This window comes from Trifolium pratense, linkage group LG6 (assembly GCF_020283565.1).
Source record: "Trifolium pratense cultivar HEN17-A07 linkage group LG6, ARS_RC_1.1, whole genome shotgun sequence".
Taxonomy (NCBI): domain Eukaryota; kingdom Viridiplantae; phylum Streptophyta; class Magnoliopsida; order Fabales; family Fabaceae; genus Trifolium; species Trifolium pratense.
The window spans coordinates 24,742,038-24,759,801 of record NC_060064.1 but is presented as its reverse complement, the minus strand read 5'-3'; the positions used below and the strand labels follow the sequence as shown (position 1 = coordinate 24,759,801).

At 31.6% G+C, this 17,764-nt stretch overlaps 1 protein-coding gene and 1 long non-coding RNA gene across 3 annotated transcripts; both read left to right on the top strand.

Moving 5' to 3' along the window:
• The first annotated feature begins 103 nt into the window (after nt 1-103).
• Nucleotides 104-7,646, top strand: LOC123891967. Its single transcript, XM_045941828.1, has 6 exons — nt 104-144; nt 6,062-6,271; nt 6,859-6,937; nt 7,040-7,116; nt 7,224-7,294; nt 7,367-7,646. The coding sequence occupies exons 1-5, from the start codon at nt 104-106 to the stop codon at nt 7,285-7,287; spliced, it is 471 nt and encodes a 156-aa protein (XP_045797784.1). The 3' UTR covers nt 7,288-7,294; nt 7,367-7,646.
• Nucleotides 7,647-8,353: 707 nt separating this feature from the next.
• LOC123891243 lies at nt 8,354-9,513 on the top strand. 2 transcript variants are annotated; one of them, XR_006803036.1, is made up of 4 exons: nt 8,354-8,445; nt 8,543-8,596; nt 8,669-8,771; nt 9,153-9,513. It is a non-coding gene; the product is annotated as an uncharacterized LOC123891243 (long non-coding RNA). The 2 variants fall into 2 exon arrangements; XR_006803035.1 differs by having other exon boundaries at nt 9,119-9,513.
• Nucleotides 9,514-17,764: the final 8,251 nt, after the last annotated feature.

Sequence of the window (17,764 nt, the reverse complement as noted above, 5' to 3'; positions counted from 1 at the left end):
AAAGAATTTAAAAGCTTCTTTTATATTTAATTAATAACTAAAAATATTTATATAATTTTCTTATTTACTAACGGGTATGTAGTATGTACGAATATCCGTAGATATGGATATCCTTAAATCCAATATGTATCCATTAACTAGCGGGTAGTTGAAATATCCATTTATATTTTATCCGCGGATATCCATTAAACTACCCGCTCTGTGATCGTGGCAGATTTTATCCTCAAATATCCGCTAATATTTTGCCATCTTTTGTTGTGAATTTGTCGGAAAATCACACCAATAAAATACTTGATGTGTGGAGCAAAAGGAACGACAACCAAATCAAGCAGATAAGCAATAATAATAACAACGATAAAAATGAAAAAAAATAAGAGAAAAAAGAACACACAATGTTTGTTTACCCAATTCGGTCTAACAATGACCTACTCTGGGGGAGAGAGTAGCCCCTCCATTACACTATATCAAACGAGTAACTTTATACAAGAAATCTCAATTGGGTTAATTAGTCTTCAATCCTAATTTTACCCAAGTCCCGAATATATTTTCGTGGCCAAGATACTCAATTTGATCTAAAACTATAAACAAATCTGCTTTAAAATAAAACAGAATCCAAGTCAGATATCTTAAAAATATAAAACTACATCACGCGTCTACGCCTAGCGCAGGAGGCAGAATCAAAAACATTAGACTGATGCATGATTTGCGCTTAGTGCAGCAGACCCCTTTACGCCGCAATAGTTCCAATAAAAATTTCTGACTTCTTGTAACCAAGATTTCAAGGCATACTTATATACACACACGTTGGGCTCAATACAACGTGGCATATTTACAAGTATAACAGGTTATATTCATTTACTTATGTAGTTTAGTTCGTTTTAGAGAAAAATGAAATTCAACTCCAATAAACAATTATTTGATAGATTGTAGATTGATTTGGATGTGAACGGCATCCCTAGCTGTGTAAGTTTTTGTTTCGTTTATTTTAATTTTGTTTCAAATGACATAGTATTTGAGCCGACGTTTTTGTTGATTTTTAGTAAAAAAAAAAAGATTAAGTGTTTTTTTAATAAAATACTTGTCCTGGACCAGACTTAAGCCAAATTCGGCATCGAGCTTGGCCACTCGGCCCAATTGCACGCTAGGTTCAAGGTCAAGCGTTCCTACTCCACGGCCACAAAAGTTTCTATTGTGTAACATAACGTCTGACATCAAAATTAAGAAATAGTTAACTTTTTTTTTTTTTTTAAGGAAGAAATAGTTAATTTTTCAACCTTTAATTAAAATCTTCCACAAAAAATTTAATGTCGTTCCCCCACATCAAGCATAGGAGATGTTAATCAAAGTCAGTCGTAGAAGAGGGAGTAGCAGAAAGTTTAACAATGCTCTTAGATTGAATTATGTTAGAGCGTTTTACACTCTTTTCAACATAAATAGCTACAAAGTTAGAAGCAACAACAGTAGAAGAAGATTTTCTTTTGCGACTTGGCAAGTTTTTGAGGTATGGCCGCTATATAATACAAATAATATTAGAAGAGATACAATATTTCGAAGTTATTTGTATTAGAATAGATATATTCGGTTCACAAATCCTAGCTCAACCGATAGAAATGTCGAAATTGCTAGTGTTGGACGTCAGGACCGAAATTCGAACCCCGGTTACTTTACTTTGTGTGTGTGAGTTTTCAATGGCTTTGTCATTTCGTCTGTCAACAAAAAAAAAGATATATTTGAATTTAAGTACCTTGAGGGATGGGATAAAATTCTAAACTACAGAAATTTAGGCCTGGGATAATAAGTGGTCCAATTGACTCTCAATCTTTGGTATTTTTTGAAAATATTTCATAGAGAATGGTCTAAATGATTCAGGTTCTACCAAACGATGTGATCGGATCCTCTCCTTCACTCTCTTCTTCATCCCTCTTCATCCTCTCTATCTCTCTCTTAATTTCAATCTCTCTCTTCAATAAAAAATTTTAAAATAATAATGAGAGAGAGTGAGATTATGAGAGAGAGATAAAGAGGATGGACAGGATCCAAATCCCTAAACGATTCAGGTTCTACCAAACATTCAGCTATTCCAAATTGAGCTTTAGGAAAAGGTGGGAACTTTGGACATTGTTGTGTTGATGGTTTTCTTATTAGTTTCCCATATTCCTCCTATGAGCATTACGATATGCTGTGATGTTGTTCCATTTGTTTTCTTCTTGTTCTCTATTTTGTTTTATGTTTTTTGATAATTGCCTAAAAAAATGGTTTTTTTATTTTTGAAAGAAAAAAAAAATTGGACTAAAAAGGACACTTTTATCATTTAATCATAATATATATCTTATCACGATATTACCCAAGAGTTCATCAAACATCACGATATTACCAAGAGTTCATCAAACACATGATATGATATGTATATATTGTATTTATATCATATCCTCTCTGTCCAACTTTATATACTATCATGCTTATTTAGCTATGTCAATTAAAAAAAGTTATGGACATTAGTAGCAACACTAAATTAGTAGCAATACTAAATTACCAAGTTATGCTTTGTGATTTGATATGATTGCACGTTAGTAGCAACACTAAATTACCAATTGTATAAACATGATTATTGATCATTGAGTTGTTTCTTCTCATATTTATATTTATAGATTATAATAGCGTAACGGTGACGTGAATCTTTTCCCTTTCAAATGCAATTATTGAAAAAAAAAAAACTTAGGATAGAATAACAAAAATTATAAAACAATGTAAGTCAAATTCTATTCCTTTTGATAGACGAAGGGAAAGAACATTTCTATAGTAACAAATTTTCATAGTTGGTAGTCGAGTCCCGCTTGTCTATTTAGACATCGACTAATTTGTTATTCATGATACTTTTTTAGTTGACATTCATGGTAAACTCTTGCAGTCTGTTTTAGCACGTTTTGTGCTAAGGAGACTATTACGATGGTTTTAATATATATTTCATTTTTGTTTTTTTGACAGATATATTTCATTTTTGTTTCTAGTAGAGGATCATTATTTGTTCCATATAAAGACACCTAAAAACATAATGTCTTCCACGTTCTTTGAAATTTGAATCTCCACATTAATAATTTATACAGTAACATACAACAATTTTTTCGGTGGGTAATAGTAACCATGTTTAGATCAAAATGGAAAAGATTCGTTTGGATAAAAGAGCTTTTATTGGTTACTATCTTTAGAACTAGTATGTCATAGAATTACGACGCAGCCATATAGAGTGTGTAAATGTTTTCATAAAGTGAATCAACGTGAAAATTGTAAGAAAAAGAAGAGATATGGTGCCACATCATCATAGGGCACCTACCCTCAATTTATGTGAGGGTTAATTAGAAAAAACTTTTATTTTTTCAATCTCTTTAAATCATTGCATAGATTAATGTTGGTCGATATGATGTCGATCTTAGAAAAAAGAGGGGAAAAATTAGGTTAAGTAATTAGGTTTAGGTTTGCGACAATGGTCCGACCTTTCTTTTAGTTCAGATGAACTATTTATATTTTTACTTGTGATCAATAGTTAAACCCTAAACAAGTTCAAGAGTTAGTTCGTCTTCTTAAAATAGTCGAACCTTTTCATTTTGATCGGATAAATTTCAGGTAGACCGCACTTGTGATCGATCAAGCTTCTGTGTGATTGTTTTGCGACAATGGTCCGACCTTTCTTTTAGTTCAGATGAACTATTTAAATTTTTACTTATGATCAATAGTTAAACCCTAAACCCTAAACAAGTTCAAGAGTTAGTTCGTCTTCCTAAAATAGTCGAACCTTTTCATTTTGATCGGATAAATTTTAGGTAGACCGCACTTGTGATCGATCAAGCTTCCGTGTGATTGTTTTCCGACAATGGTCTCTATTTCCTTGATATAGTGCAAGTTTAAGAGTATGTTACTTGATATACCTAGTCTCTATTTCCTTTTATGGAAAGCAAAACAAATCATTTTTATTTATTACTAGATCATTCCTTACAAAACCCGTGTCTATATTGCATATTGTAACCCGAGTAAACTGTGAAATACCCCCTGAAATTTTAAAATTCGTCAAATACCCCCTGAAATTTGGAAATTGACAAATACCCCCCTGAAATTTTAAAAAGTCAACCAAATTGCTTTCTGGCGTGGACTCTGACTGGTAGTGCAAGGGGGCAATTTGATTGACTTTTTAAAATTTCAGGGGGTATTTGCCTATTTCCAAATTTCATGGGGTATTTGACGAATTTTAAAATTTTAAGAGGATATTTGACGGTTTACTCATTGTAACCCATTACTTGGTGCAATTAATTTGATTCATTTGAGTTTTGAATTTTCAATAATATGGTAATAAATATTGAATTATATTCCTTATTAGTCAACAATCATAAATCAAATTCTTCTTAACTCAGTGGCCAATCAATTGGATCAATTTTCTTGATTACATTCTCCTAATTTCATTTTGTCTTCTCTAAACTATTTTGTTTTCAATTTTTTCCCGATATGGACAACCAAAGAAAACAAAAACAAAATGACGATGAAAAAATAAGTAAAAAAAAAAAACAGGAAAAAATACGCTAAAAAACATAACATCTAAGAAATTGAAAATCACAAGTTTTAGAATCTTGAAGAAATCCGATAGATCGGTGGCGAAGACTGCAGTAAAGATTGACATCGGATAACACAAAAGCGGAGGAGCCGTAGAATGCTAACATGTCGGTGGTGGAGGCTGCAGCAGAGATTGAAAGTATTAAGAAGAAGAAGAAAGTTTTTTGACAATAAGAAGAAGTTTTTTTTTTACGCGAAGAAGAAAGTTGTTTGAGACGTAATACAATTTGAAGAAGAAGCAAACAAATCAGAAGTAATTAGGTCCAAAATATAAATTCATAGAATATAAATTATAATACATAAAATATAATTAAATGAAAATAAAAATAGTCTAAATTACTTTATGGTAAAAAATTAATTATGTTTGACTTAAATAAATGTGGATAAATTTCATTGGTGCCACATCATCATAGGGCACCTACCCTCAATTTATGTGAGGGTTATTGCTTGAATCTTTTAACTTCTAATACATTGATTTTATATATTTTTTATAAAAATTTATTATTTAAGATCTTTACAACAAAATGTTCTGAAAGTATATAATCCTGATTTTGTTTGGCATCCTGAATATTGTTGAAGGAAGGATACTTAACCTTGCTAGAAAAGATTAAATAATATGGTCGTTTGACAAGAAAGGGTTATTGATAGCCTCGTATGTGTACCATATTATCGTTGTAATTATAAAGTATTGATCTACAGAGATTAAGAAGAACCAAAGTATAAATTTATATATAAAGAGATTAGAAAGAAAAGCAGTAAAATAAAAGAGATTATATGATGAAGATGTTGTTTGGATTTTTGAGAGATTAATATACAAATAAAAACAAAGATGTATTTTTATATAAAACACTAGTAGAAAAATGACTTTTGGATAAGAGATTCCACTACTGGTATGTGAATACCAGTAGTGAAATACATTTGACCAAAGGATTCCACTACGGATATTTGAATACCAGTAGTGAAAAGTTCATAGACAAGGGATTTCACTACTGGTTTTCTTAAATCAGTAGTGAAAAATAGACACGGTGGCAATGTTGTAATTACGTTGAAATTTGTTTTAATTGAATTTCACTACCGATTTGGTATTCACCATCCCTTAACTTAGAATTATGTATAGCGCTAGCGCAGAGAGAGTGTTCATTTGTTCATTCATTCATTCATTCATTCCCAGCCAATTCCCTTAACGTTTTCATTCATTCCCAATTCCCTTAACGTTTCGCGCAGAACAAATTGAAGAACGAAGTTCACAATCATCAATCATCTTCTTCGTCATTCCCAATCATCTCTCAAATTAGGGCACAATCGGAATGACGAACTTCACAATCGGAACGACGAACTTCATCTTCTCCAGAACGAGTTTACTTTCGGTACGTTCAATTCTTCCTCCAAATTTCTCTTTATCTAATTTAATCATAACAATGTTAAGATTTCTCAAAATTTCTTTGTATGTAGAATGACGAAGAAGACGAGTGTTCTTCATTCTTTGTCGCCAAATACCCAGATCCCTAAATCCCAAATCCCTAATTTTCTTTGAAATCCCTAAATCCCAAATCCCTAAATCGTTTTCATTGTTCTTCACAGCAAACCGTTATTTTGAATTTGAAAACGACCATCTAATCTTTATTTCTTTTCACAGAAATCAAAGGAACTTAGGAGAATTCTGCATCAACAGGTAAGGGTTTGAACTATCTCACTATTTAGATGCCATATATACTACCCTTTGGTTTCCTCTCATGTTTGGATTCCATGACTGAATCCTAACTGTGTGTTATTGATGTGGCTTAAAAATTAGTAATATAGAAAGTAGGATGATGACCTTTGTAGTTAAATGAGTTTAATTCTTAGTTCAAAGAAAACGAGGCAGGGGGTTTGATACTGAGGCTTGGGTAGTTTAGGATGATAATATACATAATCTTGGTTTAGTTCTTATAAATTAAATTATAATAATTGGAGTAATAAGAGTTATATCACTGGTTTGCCATTGGATATTGTTGAGTCAATTTGTTTATCAAGTGTGTAGTAGCTTTGGAATAGTACTTGTATGTAGGAATTATTTGTTTATCAAATTGAATGGAAGAACACAACATGATTTTGTTTGAAAACCTAAGTATAACAACTTAATGATAAGACTTTGTGATTCACAAAACATTAACCTCATAGATAGGTTAGTTGGATGAATTACTCAACAAAATAAATATTGTATTTTCCAATGCATTTTGCTGATTTGATTGATTTTACCATGCAATTGGTAAATTTCAGTGTGCCAAAAATTTGGGATATCAGAAGTTTGGATCGTGATGTCTCACCTATAGGTCCTCTTCCTCAGCCAGCAGGACAGGTTGGTGGAAACTGTGCTATAAAGTGGTACTGTGGTAGATATTGTAAAGATGAAAATGATACAATCTTTAGTGTCTATACTGAATCTTCTTTGCAATTGCAGCAAAGATTAGAGGGTATAACTAGCTTGTCGCAAGATGACCGCGGAGCTTTACTCTCAGCCTCCTGCAAGGATAACCGGTATCCTCCTAAATTATATTTTTGAGAGTCGAGTCATGGTTTAGAGAACACACTACAAAACATTAAACCTACTAGGGATGGAATTTAACTGAACTTTCAAACAACAGGTCAACAAGCCTCATGAACAACCTACTATTTTGTTTCCGCGCGATGGAGAAAATGCATCCTTAGTTGACTGGTAAATTAAAAAATAAGATTGGTTTTAGTTCTCTTTGATATATGAATTATGAGTTACTTATTTCTTTGGCAGGTCCTTCTCCGAGTTTGGAAAATTAGCAACTGCTGGTGAACACATAGTAAGCAAAAATGTATCTGTTTAAATGTATCAGTGTGGATCATAGCTGAGTAGATGCAATATGTGGACAATATATTTTTAGATTCTTCCACCTCTATCGAAGTGGTGTGTGTGTACAAATGCTGATGCTAATCTGTTAGAATGTACTGTCTAGGTAGAATAGGGACAGCTGTTAGTCAGTTTGTCCATTTGTTAGATTAGTTAGTTAGTTGAATTTATTGTAATAATAGATAGATATGGCCTTAGAAGGAATAGGCACTATTAGGATTTTTGACTTAAACCGATCTCTCGGTCACAAGCGATATTGCTCTTGTAAGGTGGTGTGAAACCTTGTGATTTGGAATACTAATTCTAGTTCTTTCTTCTTCATCTTGCTTTTCTGATTGTGCCATTCTCTGCGTTTCTTTCTGTCTGTCCTCTACATTTCCGTAGGTTCTCATCTCATGAACCTAACACGACCTTTTCTTGATATTAACCAATTGTAATGTTCTTACTACTGGCCAATAATCATGATTTCTATTTTCTTCAGCTAGTTCCTTTTGGTCATGCGTGTTCTCGTCTACATACTATAATTTTCACTTATTGTTTAATGGATAAAGATAAATAACTTTGCAATTGATAATTTGATTCTTATCTTGCAGTTCAATCCATAGAAAGCTCTATTCCTGCGCCTCCCGCTCATTTTAAGCTGAGGGATGATCATATATCAGGAAGTTCATTAAAAGGTGATACCTGTGTAACCTAATTTATGTTGATTCAATCAATCCATTTATGTCACAGCTGTATGTGTAATGCTAATGAAGTACTTGAGTACTTGTGCTATTGTTAATATTGCGTTTGATTCATACAACACAACCGAGTCTCTCTTTATTGATGCCGAGAATAACATTTCATTTGCTTCAGATTTAGCATCTTTCATGGAACATTAAGTTTAAGGGCGAGTTAAAGTGCATTTTGGTGCCTTTGAAGCTGGTGGAGATTTCCATTCCAGAACTGCAATGAATATGTACCCGTATTATTTTAGCATTTGAAAGGTATTGTTCCTGATTTTTGTCATACTTGTATGAGGATTCAATTTCAATTAATGACAGTTTACTGAAGTCATTATGTTTGTTCTTCTTTCTGTTGCAGTTCTGCTTCAGCTATGTATAAGATAGTTCGTCCCACCACCGGAGAATCACCTCGGTATGTATTTCAGTTACTTGGCCTTCTTTTAGTATAACTTTCTTGTTTACCCATTTCCCCCTGCAATTGTAGGGATATGCATCTGGCAGAATTAACTAAGAAATATTCAAAAGTTTCATCTTTAGAAGCAGCCCAAATAAGTTGGGAACACGAGTATGAAATTTCATCTAAACAGGTATATATACCGTTTAGGTTATTTCTTGTAATTGTAACTTCATATGCAAAGGAAACTGATAAGAGTAGAGTAGACATTGAACTGTTAATAATCCCCTACAGTACGGGACTAGCTTACAGTTAAGACAGATCTAGAAAACCAGAAAACATTTATATTCGCGCCCCATTTTATTTGATGCATTTGTGCTTCTAAAATTGCATATGTTTATCTTCTTATCTTGAATGTTTGTATTTATTCTAAATAATCCACAAGGTTCTTGAGTGCTTATCAATGGAGAATGCTAGAATATTAACTTCGACTCTTTTTTCCTTTCCATTACTTTGCTAATAAATAGGCTTAATTAACAGGGTTACTTGATTAGTCATTGACTTGCTGTGCTAGCTGTGGCGGTGGAGAAACCACCGTGAGGCAACCGAGCTCCACCATGAAAGAATTTCAGCAATCAACGGATCTTGAACGAGCACACTCTTTCTTCCAAAGCAACATCTACATTGATTTTGAAGAAGTTCCCTGGCCTCACTCTGACCTGAAGAAGACGTAACAGTTGAAGAACAAACATAATCAAACCTCTTGGTAAGTATTCACTCAATCAATTCATCGATCACTTTCTCTAACAGTCGCAATAAGAATATGTGGTGATTTGATGGAATTTTTTGTAGAATTACCCTGTGATTTGTAAGACATACATGCAGTTAATGTTTTTAATAATTTCATGGTCGTGATTGACACATGTTTGCCTTTCTATCATGTCTTTTCACTTCAATTTATCTTTTGTTTTAATGATGAAAGGTTACTGAATGATGAACAAACTAAAAAACAAAACTAGAAGAAATTAAATCACATTACAGTCAGGACATGCAATGATTGAAGGTTTGCACTCCTGGACATGCAATTTATCTGATTTCTTTATATAAAAGGTTTACTTTGTTCTGCATGTTAATTCATGATTTCATATATTGTTTTTCATATATTGTTTTTGGAGGTTATGGTTCATTCATGGATGTGTCTCTTATTTAAATATTCACTTCCATTGCTATGTTTTTTTCACATCTATGAGGTATGAATATGTGTATCTGTGGTTTTTACAATGAGTTGGAAGTATCATATATGTAAATATTTAAAAGCCATGTTAAGAATGACTTTAAAAAATCCACTTCTTCAATTGTTATCTTGAGTGTGCCCCTTAAATTTTTACAATGTCATGGATCGTGCTCTGTCATGGATTATGCACCATTTTTATAATTTGTTTTGGATTTTATGTATTTTGATATCTATGCACACTATCTTATTTTGAGTTGATTCTGATAAGTTATGCAAATACTTCAAAGCAGCAAGGTTAAACTAGTAAACCATTCATTAAGCCATTTCCTTACAAGTTTACTTTCATTTTTATCATAATTATGAGTTTGAAAAAACATGGAATGAATCATGTACATGACATAGGAAGTTAATAAAGAGGGCTCAATAGCACTTCTCTATACTCCTTTTGTTACCATTTGTATGACATAGATTTAATCAGGAATCCCCATGATTTATATTAAAAAAATTTGAAACATACATACCACTACTGGTATTCATTATAACAGACGTGGAATCTCATACATACCACTACGGGTATGTGTAAATACCCGTAGTGGAATCCCCATGATTTATATTAAAAAAGTTTGAAACCATACATACCACTACTGGTATTAATTATAACCGACGTCGAATCCCATACATACCACTACGGGTAATTGGAAAAACCGACGTGGAAAGTCCATAATTTTAAATAATAATTAAAGAAGAAATATACATACCACGACGGGTATTAAAAGACCCGACGTGGAAAGTCTGGACTTACAACGACGCCAGCAATCACTACGGCCACGGCCAGTAGTGGAAAGTCAGTTTGCCCAGTAGTGAAATCATCTCAGGATCATGGATTTTACAAAGATATATTTCTCTCGTGTTATCTTTCATTTTTTTAATCCAATAAATCATAATTAAAGAGCAAGTCCCAGTAAGCATAGCTCACTTGGTGGAGCTCTCCGCATAAACATGGTTGAAATCCTCGCATACCCCAAATACAAGGGTAAGCGCATTGTACCCAAACATAGCATATAGGCTCCGGAATACATCAACTTCTTCGTTCGGTCGTTCATCTTCTTGTCCTACAAATAAAGCATGATAAACATTATACTCTAATAGAATTTTTTAGTAATCTCAATCAACAAAAGCATAAGAGAAATGGTGAACAGCTAGTCATGGTGAGCAGCTGTATAAACTAAATAAAAACAAAAAACTAAACTAAGAACACAAGAAAATAAGCTAAGAAAATATTATTGTTACTTGAAGTGTTTACAAGAGTGGATATGGAATTTTACATTGAGAATGGGGTTTATGTATAGCCTAAAAGATCATAATTTCGTCCATCTCAGTATTCACCGGAGTTTTATTACAGATAATGAACATTTAAAAGTGAAATGTACGCAAGGAAAAAAAAACGGTTGATTCTCTCTGTTGGGACTATCATGATTGTGAGTTGTGGTCAGATCAATACAGGTTGTGGCAGAGCTTTACAATATGAAACCATAATCTCTGACTTGCCCATAACAACTTTGAAGGCCTCTTTTACATGCGTGGAATTGAGGATACTACATTTCATGCAATATTTATCCCCCTAAAGATGGTGCAACATAAGGAGAGGTGAGCCTTTAATTATATATGAGATTTAGTCCAGTCCAAAACAGTTTCGCGGTCAATTTTAAAAATCCCACCATAAATGATTTCTAATGAACGACACTCATTTTAAATAGTCCAACATATAATTCTTCATTTTTATCCGTAAGATCCAATTAGTTCAGCCGACAAATGTCAGCAATGTTAGACTCAACACTTTAACTGTGATTCAAACCAAGAATTTTACAATTGTGTATGTGAATATTTAATGATGTTTATCACTTCATCTGCATATAAAACAAAATGAAAAGAATTTTTCATTTTTATTTTACTTTTTATAAATGGATATTCCTTTTTTTTTTCATTCCCTGAGCATGATCAAGATATAAAATCGAATTTGATATTCGTCATAAAGCTAGTGCGATCATTTATCATGTGCTTGACAACTGCGAAATGTGTGGTGTGACATGCACATTCGATTAGGGACAAAACAAAAGCAATTACGGTTTCTTTCATTGTTAGGTTCAATTCAACAATCAAAATTCAAAAGGCACTATCGATTGTATATAAAACAACCAAAGGCACATATAAACTTTTACGTTGCCAATTATAAACCTTCCAAAATTTTGGTGTGGTATGGACTTTGTGTCACGTGTTTTGTGAATTGTGATAGTAGAGGCAATGATGTTCTAAGTTATAAGTACTCGATAACTCTTAAATTATTATACTCTTTTTTCTTTGACTTTAACTCATAAATTATACTCCTTAAGTGTCACTTAACAATACTTTATATTATAAACCTAAAAAAAAAAAAAATACTTTATATTATTTTTATAGTATACAAAATAATACTCCTTGAGTGTCACTTTACAATACTATATATTATTTTATAGTATAAATTAAGAAAACCAACAAAAAAAAACTTACATATACAATGCAAGAATCATTTGATATTCAAGGAGAAATACTAATCTCATTGACCGTTTACAATGAATATACTATCTTTTTAGGCTTGCACATTTAGTCATTTATGTCGTTTTAAGTTGGTCCTTTTTGTTTTAAAAATATTAAGTTAGTCTCTTATGTTTAATTTATCGGTTTCAAGTTGGTTCTCATCAAGTTTCGAAATTTGAATTAGTTAATCTCTATTTAATCATTTTTATAGGACTAGCTAATTCAAATTTTAGAAACATGAGGATCAACTTAAAATATTTAAAACATAAGAGACCAATTTAAAATAAAATAAAACATGAGAGACAAACTTAAAACCTAAAATAAACATAAAGAAAAAATTATGTGCAATTAAGCCATCACTATACGATGTATCACACAAGAACGTTGTTTATGATTTGATTATAATTAAGGATAATGATGAACAAAAACTACAAAAATGAATTTAATGATTTATAAAGTACCATTAATTCATAAATTAAATTAAAAGTGTCATACTTTTAATAGTGTCATACTTTTATTTTATTTTTTGCGTAAAAAAAACAAATTAAATTAAAGGTATGACACTATTAAAATTTCGGAAATGCAATCTATGAAGATTGAGTTTAAGATAAGAGACTATACTTTTAGTATAATGTAATATATTTATGTGATGTTTCACCTGTTTGTAATGAAAAATTTAAAATAAGGGGTCTAATTAATTTCCATGAATTTTATATTAGACCCCTTATTTTAAATTTTTCATTACAAACACATGAAACATCACATAAATATGTTACATTGTACTATGATTCTAGTCTCTTGCCTTAAACTCAATCTTCATAGATGACATTTCTGAAATTTTAATAGTGTCATACTTTTAATTGTTTTCGGCGACAAACGTCATATTGATATCTTCTTTTGAGTTATGTTCAAAGTATTCCACATTAGGATAATTCTAATTTTCATAATGTACTCAGATGTAGCATTGCAAAGATTGTTGAGAAAAGTATGCACATTATCATGTGACGATTTCTTTTATACTAAAAAGAAAGGAATCTACAATAAATTTTGTACAATTGAATATGGTAATATATATAAATGTAGAAAGGTACATTCTTATCGGTAGCATAATTAAGACAAAGGCATGAAACATATTTCTCAAAGATATTCTTTTCAAGTGTTTGTACCTATTTTAAATACATGTGAGGAACTGGAACACTTAGAAAATGGTGAAGACTTAGAAAATGGTGAAGCTGATGAGGGTCAAGTTGAAGAGAATGGTGAAACTGATATGGGTATAAGGGTTAAGTTGAAGAGAATAGTGGTGAAACTGATGAGTGAAACGGTGAAACTCCCTCTCCAGCACCAACCATCAGTACCCCACCCCCCACCCCCCCCCACCCCCCATCCCCACCTCTCCAGGCATATCCATCACCACCATCTCCCCCACCACCACCTCCCTGTCCACTTCCGACTACCAGATAATGGTAACATAGTCTAACGAGTTTACATGATTTCACTTTGTGTAAAATCGGTAAAATTATCTAAACTCGCACATTTTCATCTACAATAAAATCATTTAAATTCACATGTTTTTACATACTTGAATGATTCAAAATCTCAAAAGACTTTTTTTTTAGGCTTAATTACACTTTTGGTCTCTTATCTTTATTTAGGTTTCAAGTTGGTCCCTTATCTTTTAAAAGTTTCAATTTGGTCCCTTATCTTTTCAGCAGGTTTCAAGTTGGTCCCTTCCGTCAAATTTTTCATTATTACCGTTAAATTTGGACACGTGGCATAAGAAAACTACACTTGGAAAGATGACACGTGTCCAAATTTAACGGTAATAGTGAAAAATTTGACGGAAGTGACCAACTTGAAACCTGCAGAGAAGATAAGGGACCAACTTGAAACTTTTAAAAGATAATGGATCAACTTGAAACCTAAAATAAAGATAAGGGACCAAAAATGCAATTAAGCTTCTTTTTTTATTAATATTACATGTTAATAATTAGAGGAGTAACAATTTTTTACACTTACTTTTTATAATAATATACTTCATCCCTTTCTTTCTTATAAGGTTCAATGAATAACCATTAATGTATATGGTCTATATTATAGATCAATACATCGATTATTCTAATAGTGAATTTTTGCTTGTGGTAGGGAATATAGGGAGTACGTTAGAAAAATAAGAATTTTTAGTACTCGTGTGCTTCCAACAATATGTCTTATTTTTATTCATGTGTGCCAAAATAAGAAATTGAAAAAAATACAAAAGAATAGATGAAAATATGTAAGTAATTATATTTTAATAAAATAATAGAATATTACAAAATTTTATGCAATCTAAATATAATAAGTTATTTAATAAATACATAAATGTAAAAATTAAATAACGGGGGTTAAAACTTTATATTTCTATCATATATAATAGTCATTCTTACATGACATACATGATTTAAAGAGTCATATTTAATATATGGAAAAAAATGAAAGAGCTATTATTCTTTACAAGATATATTGATGTGTATATAGTTGTTGGTGCTATTTGTTGAGAAAATAAGGACTTTTTGACATGTATATTTTCAACCAACACCAACAATATTTAATATTGAAATGCATTACTATAGTCATAATTAATTCATTAGAATGAGAGAAAATCAATTGAATGTAAATTATCTAATATTTAAAATAGATTTTTTAATTGAAAATAAATAATATATTATTTTTTTATATTTTCTTTAATTAATATTCATCACACTTGAATTTCTAGATTCAAAATAAAATTCTTAATATCAGAGATATATATGACGTAAACTCTGACGTAAACTCTACGAGTTTACGAGTCGAGTTTACTTTTCGATTCCACCTAGACTAAATGAGTTGACGTAAAAACTCGATTCTAACAACCTTGTATTTAACTATTGATCTCTCATGCAATTTCTCAATCTTGATAAGATTCATAGCAGATAAAACTCTTTTAACAGTTGCAGTTGTCACAGATAATATCAAAGATAACTCTAAAAGTAAATATATCGATAGATACACAACATGTTTCCATACACATCATATTTTTTTAAAGGCCTAATTAGTTTTTTGGTCCCTTAAAGATATTTTAGGTTTCACAATGGTCCCTTAAAGAAAAAAGATCCGGATTGGTCCCTTAAAGACACATTTGTTTCTCAGTTGGTCCTTTCTGTCAATTTTTTACAAAAAACGTTAGTTTTAGTTGACTGAATTGTGAATGTCAATAAGTGTAAATGGTCCACCAAAAACCTTATTAATTTTTAAAATTTTAACCATTGGAATTTTTTGTTATATTTGGAGTTAAAATTTAACGGAAATGACCAATATGACAAACATATATGTCTTTAAGGGACCAATCCGGACCTTTTTTCTTTAAGGGACCAATCTGGATCTTTTTTTCTTTAAGGGACCAATGTGAAACCTAAAATATCTTGAAGGGACCAATAAACTAATTAAGCATTTTTTAAAACAGATCTATAAGCTAGTCCAATAAACTTTTTTTTACGCAAGTTAGTCCAATAAACTATAAGCTAGTTTATTGATATTATCAAACATTGAAATATAGCTTAATTGAATTTTTGAAACGGTCGTGCTGACTTATGTCTCCGGAACACTAATTATTAAGGAAGCAAAAAAAAAAAAAGTATATTTTACATTGGTAAAATTACTTTTTAATAACTTTTAAAAGTAGAATAAACAATTTTCTTTTAACTAGTGCCACACGGACTAGAATTTTCTCTTAAAAATGTATAATATGTGTGTTGTGTACTTGTGTTTAGTGAGTGGATGAAGAGAAGTACAAATTCTAGACTCACATAACAAGTTTATGTTGGAATGTGCCGTAAATAAATGTGGTGTACAACGAAGGTTCTCTCCATTTATTATCCCTCCATTTATTCTTCATTTGGAGAGAGATAGACACATTAAGAATTAGTGGGACCCATTAAAAGTGGGTCCCACTAATTTGTGGACCCCACTAATTTTTTCTTGTATCTATCTCTCTCTAAATGGAGAATAAATAGAGAGATAATAAATGGAGGGAACTTGAACTCGTGTACAACACATATTATGAAAAGAAAAAAAAAATCAAATCTTTGTGCAAGGCGGTGCCTCCAATATCTTCTAAATGCCTCCGTCCCTGATTGGAACACCGATAATATTGGTATACTGATACTATGAATCAGATACCTTTTTAAGGTTTTCCACCCAATGTCTTCTAAGTACCTTATTGAAGTACCTTTTTAAAAAATATATATAGCATCTTTTTTGTCTAATTAAACTTATACTTGATGTGTATTGTTAACATTATGCAGTGTTGCCTTGCTGGTTTTGCAGCATCTGGTGTCTAATTTCATTACTTGAGTGCTGACCAAGTTAGCTTTCAAGAAATCTAACAATGAACTTCGAAAACCACAAAAACAAAGAGGAAGAATTTCTCCTTCAAAATTTCATATACCCATTTTTAGATTTATACCTATTTCAATCTACCACCTCCATTACAACTATCGTTAGCACTAGATCTTGACATTTAAATTGATTCTTATTGTTCCCGTTTAGCCATCGCAATACTGAGTGCATGAAGAAAACTAAATTTTAACTCTGGATGAAGCTGAGTATTTTCACTTGAAGAAAACTAATTATTTTCTAAGATTAAAATAGCATATATTTATTTAAAATAATTACACATAAGTGAAAAAAAAAATTACAGTTACGGGGTCAGTTTTGACAAACATAAGTGAAAGACAAACATGTAAAATGATCTGGTTGGGGGTCAGTTTTGACATCAAGTGTCCGTGTTATAGTTGCGGTGATTGGCATTGCGGGGGATCGAAATATGGTCTTCCCTAGCAAGTCCAACGCCAATCACCATTAGACCAACTAACGATTAATTCATTTGTACCCTTATTAAATAAAATCAAATTATTCATTCCAATGCTAATGCATTAATTAGCGAGACATATTTTTCATGTTAGTCCAATGTTAGGTTTGGAATAAAGCATAAAATTCTAGAATTATTACTGAAAAAATTAACTTCTTTAGGCTCTGTTGGATTGATGGAATTGAACGGAATGGAGTATAATAATGTTCCATTGTTTGGATTTGTAAAATAATAACAAAATGGAATGGAATAGGATGGAATGGATTTCATCCAATACCACCACTTACCTTCAATTTTGTTCATCTCCTTTTTAAAATATTCAAACAAGGGAACGGAAGATTTATTCCATTCCGCTCCATTCCATTTCACCCCACTCTATTTCGCTCCGCTCCATTTCATTATATTCCATCAATTCAAACAGAGTCTAGTCTGTGTAATTTTTTTTAAGTATTCCATATAAAAAAAGCGGAGAAAGTATTTGTAAAAAAGC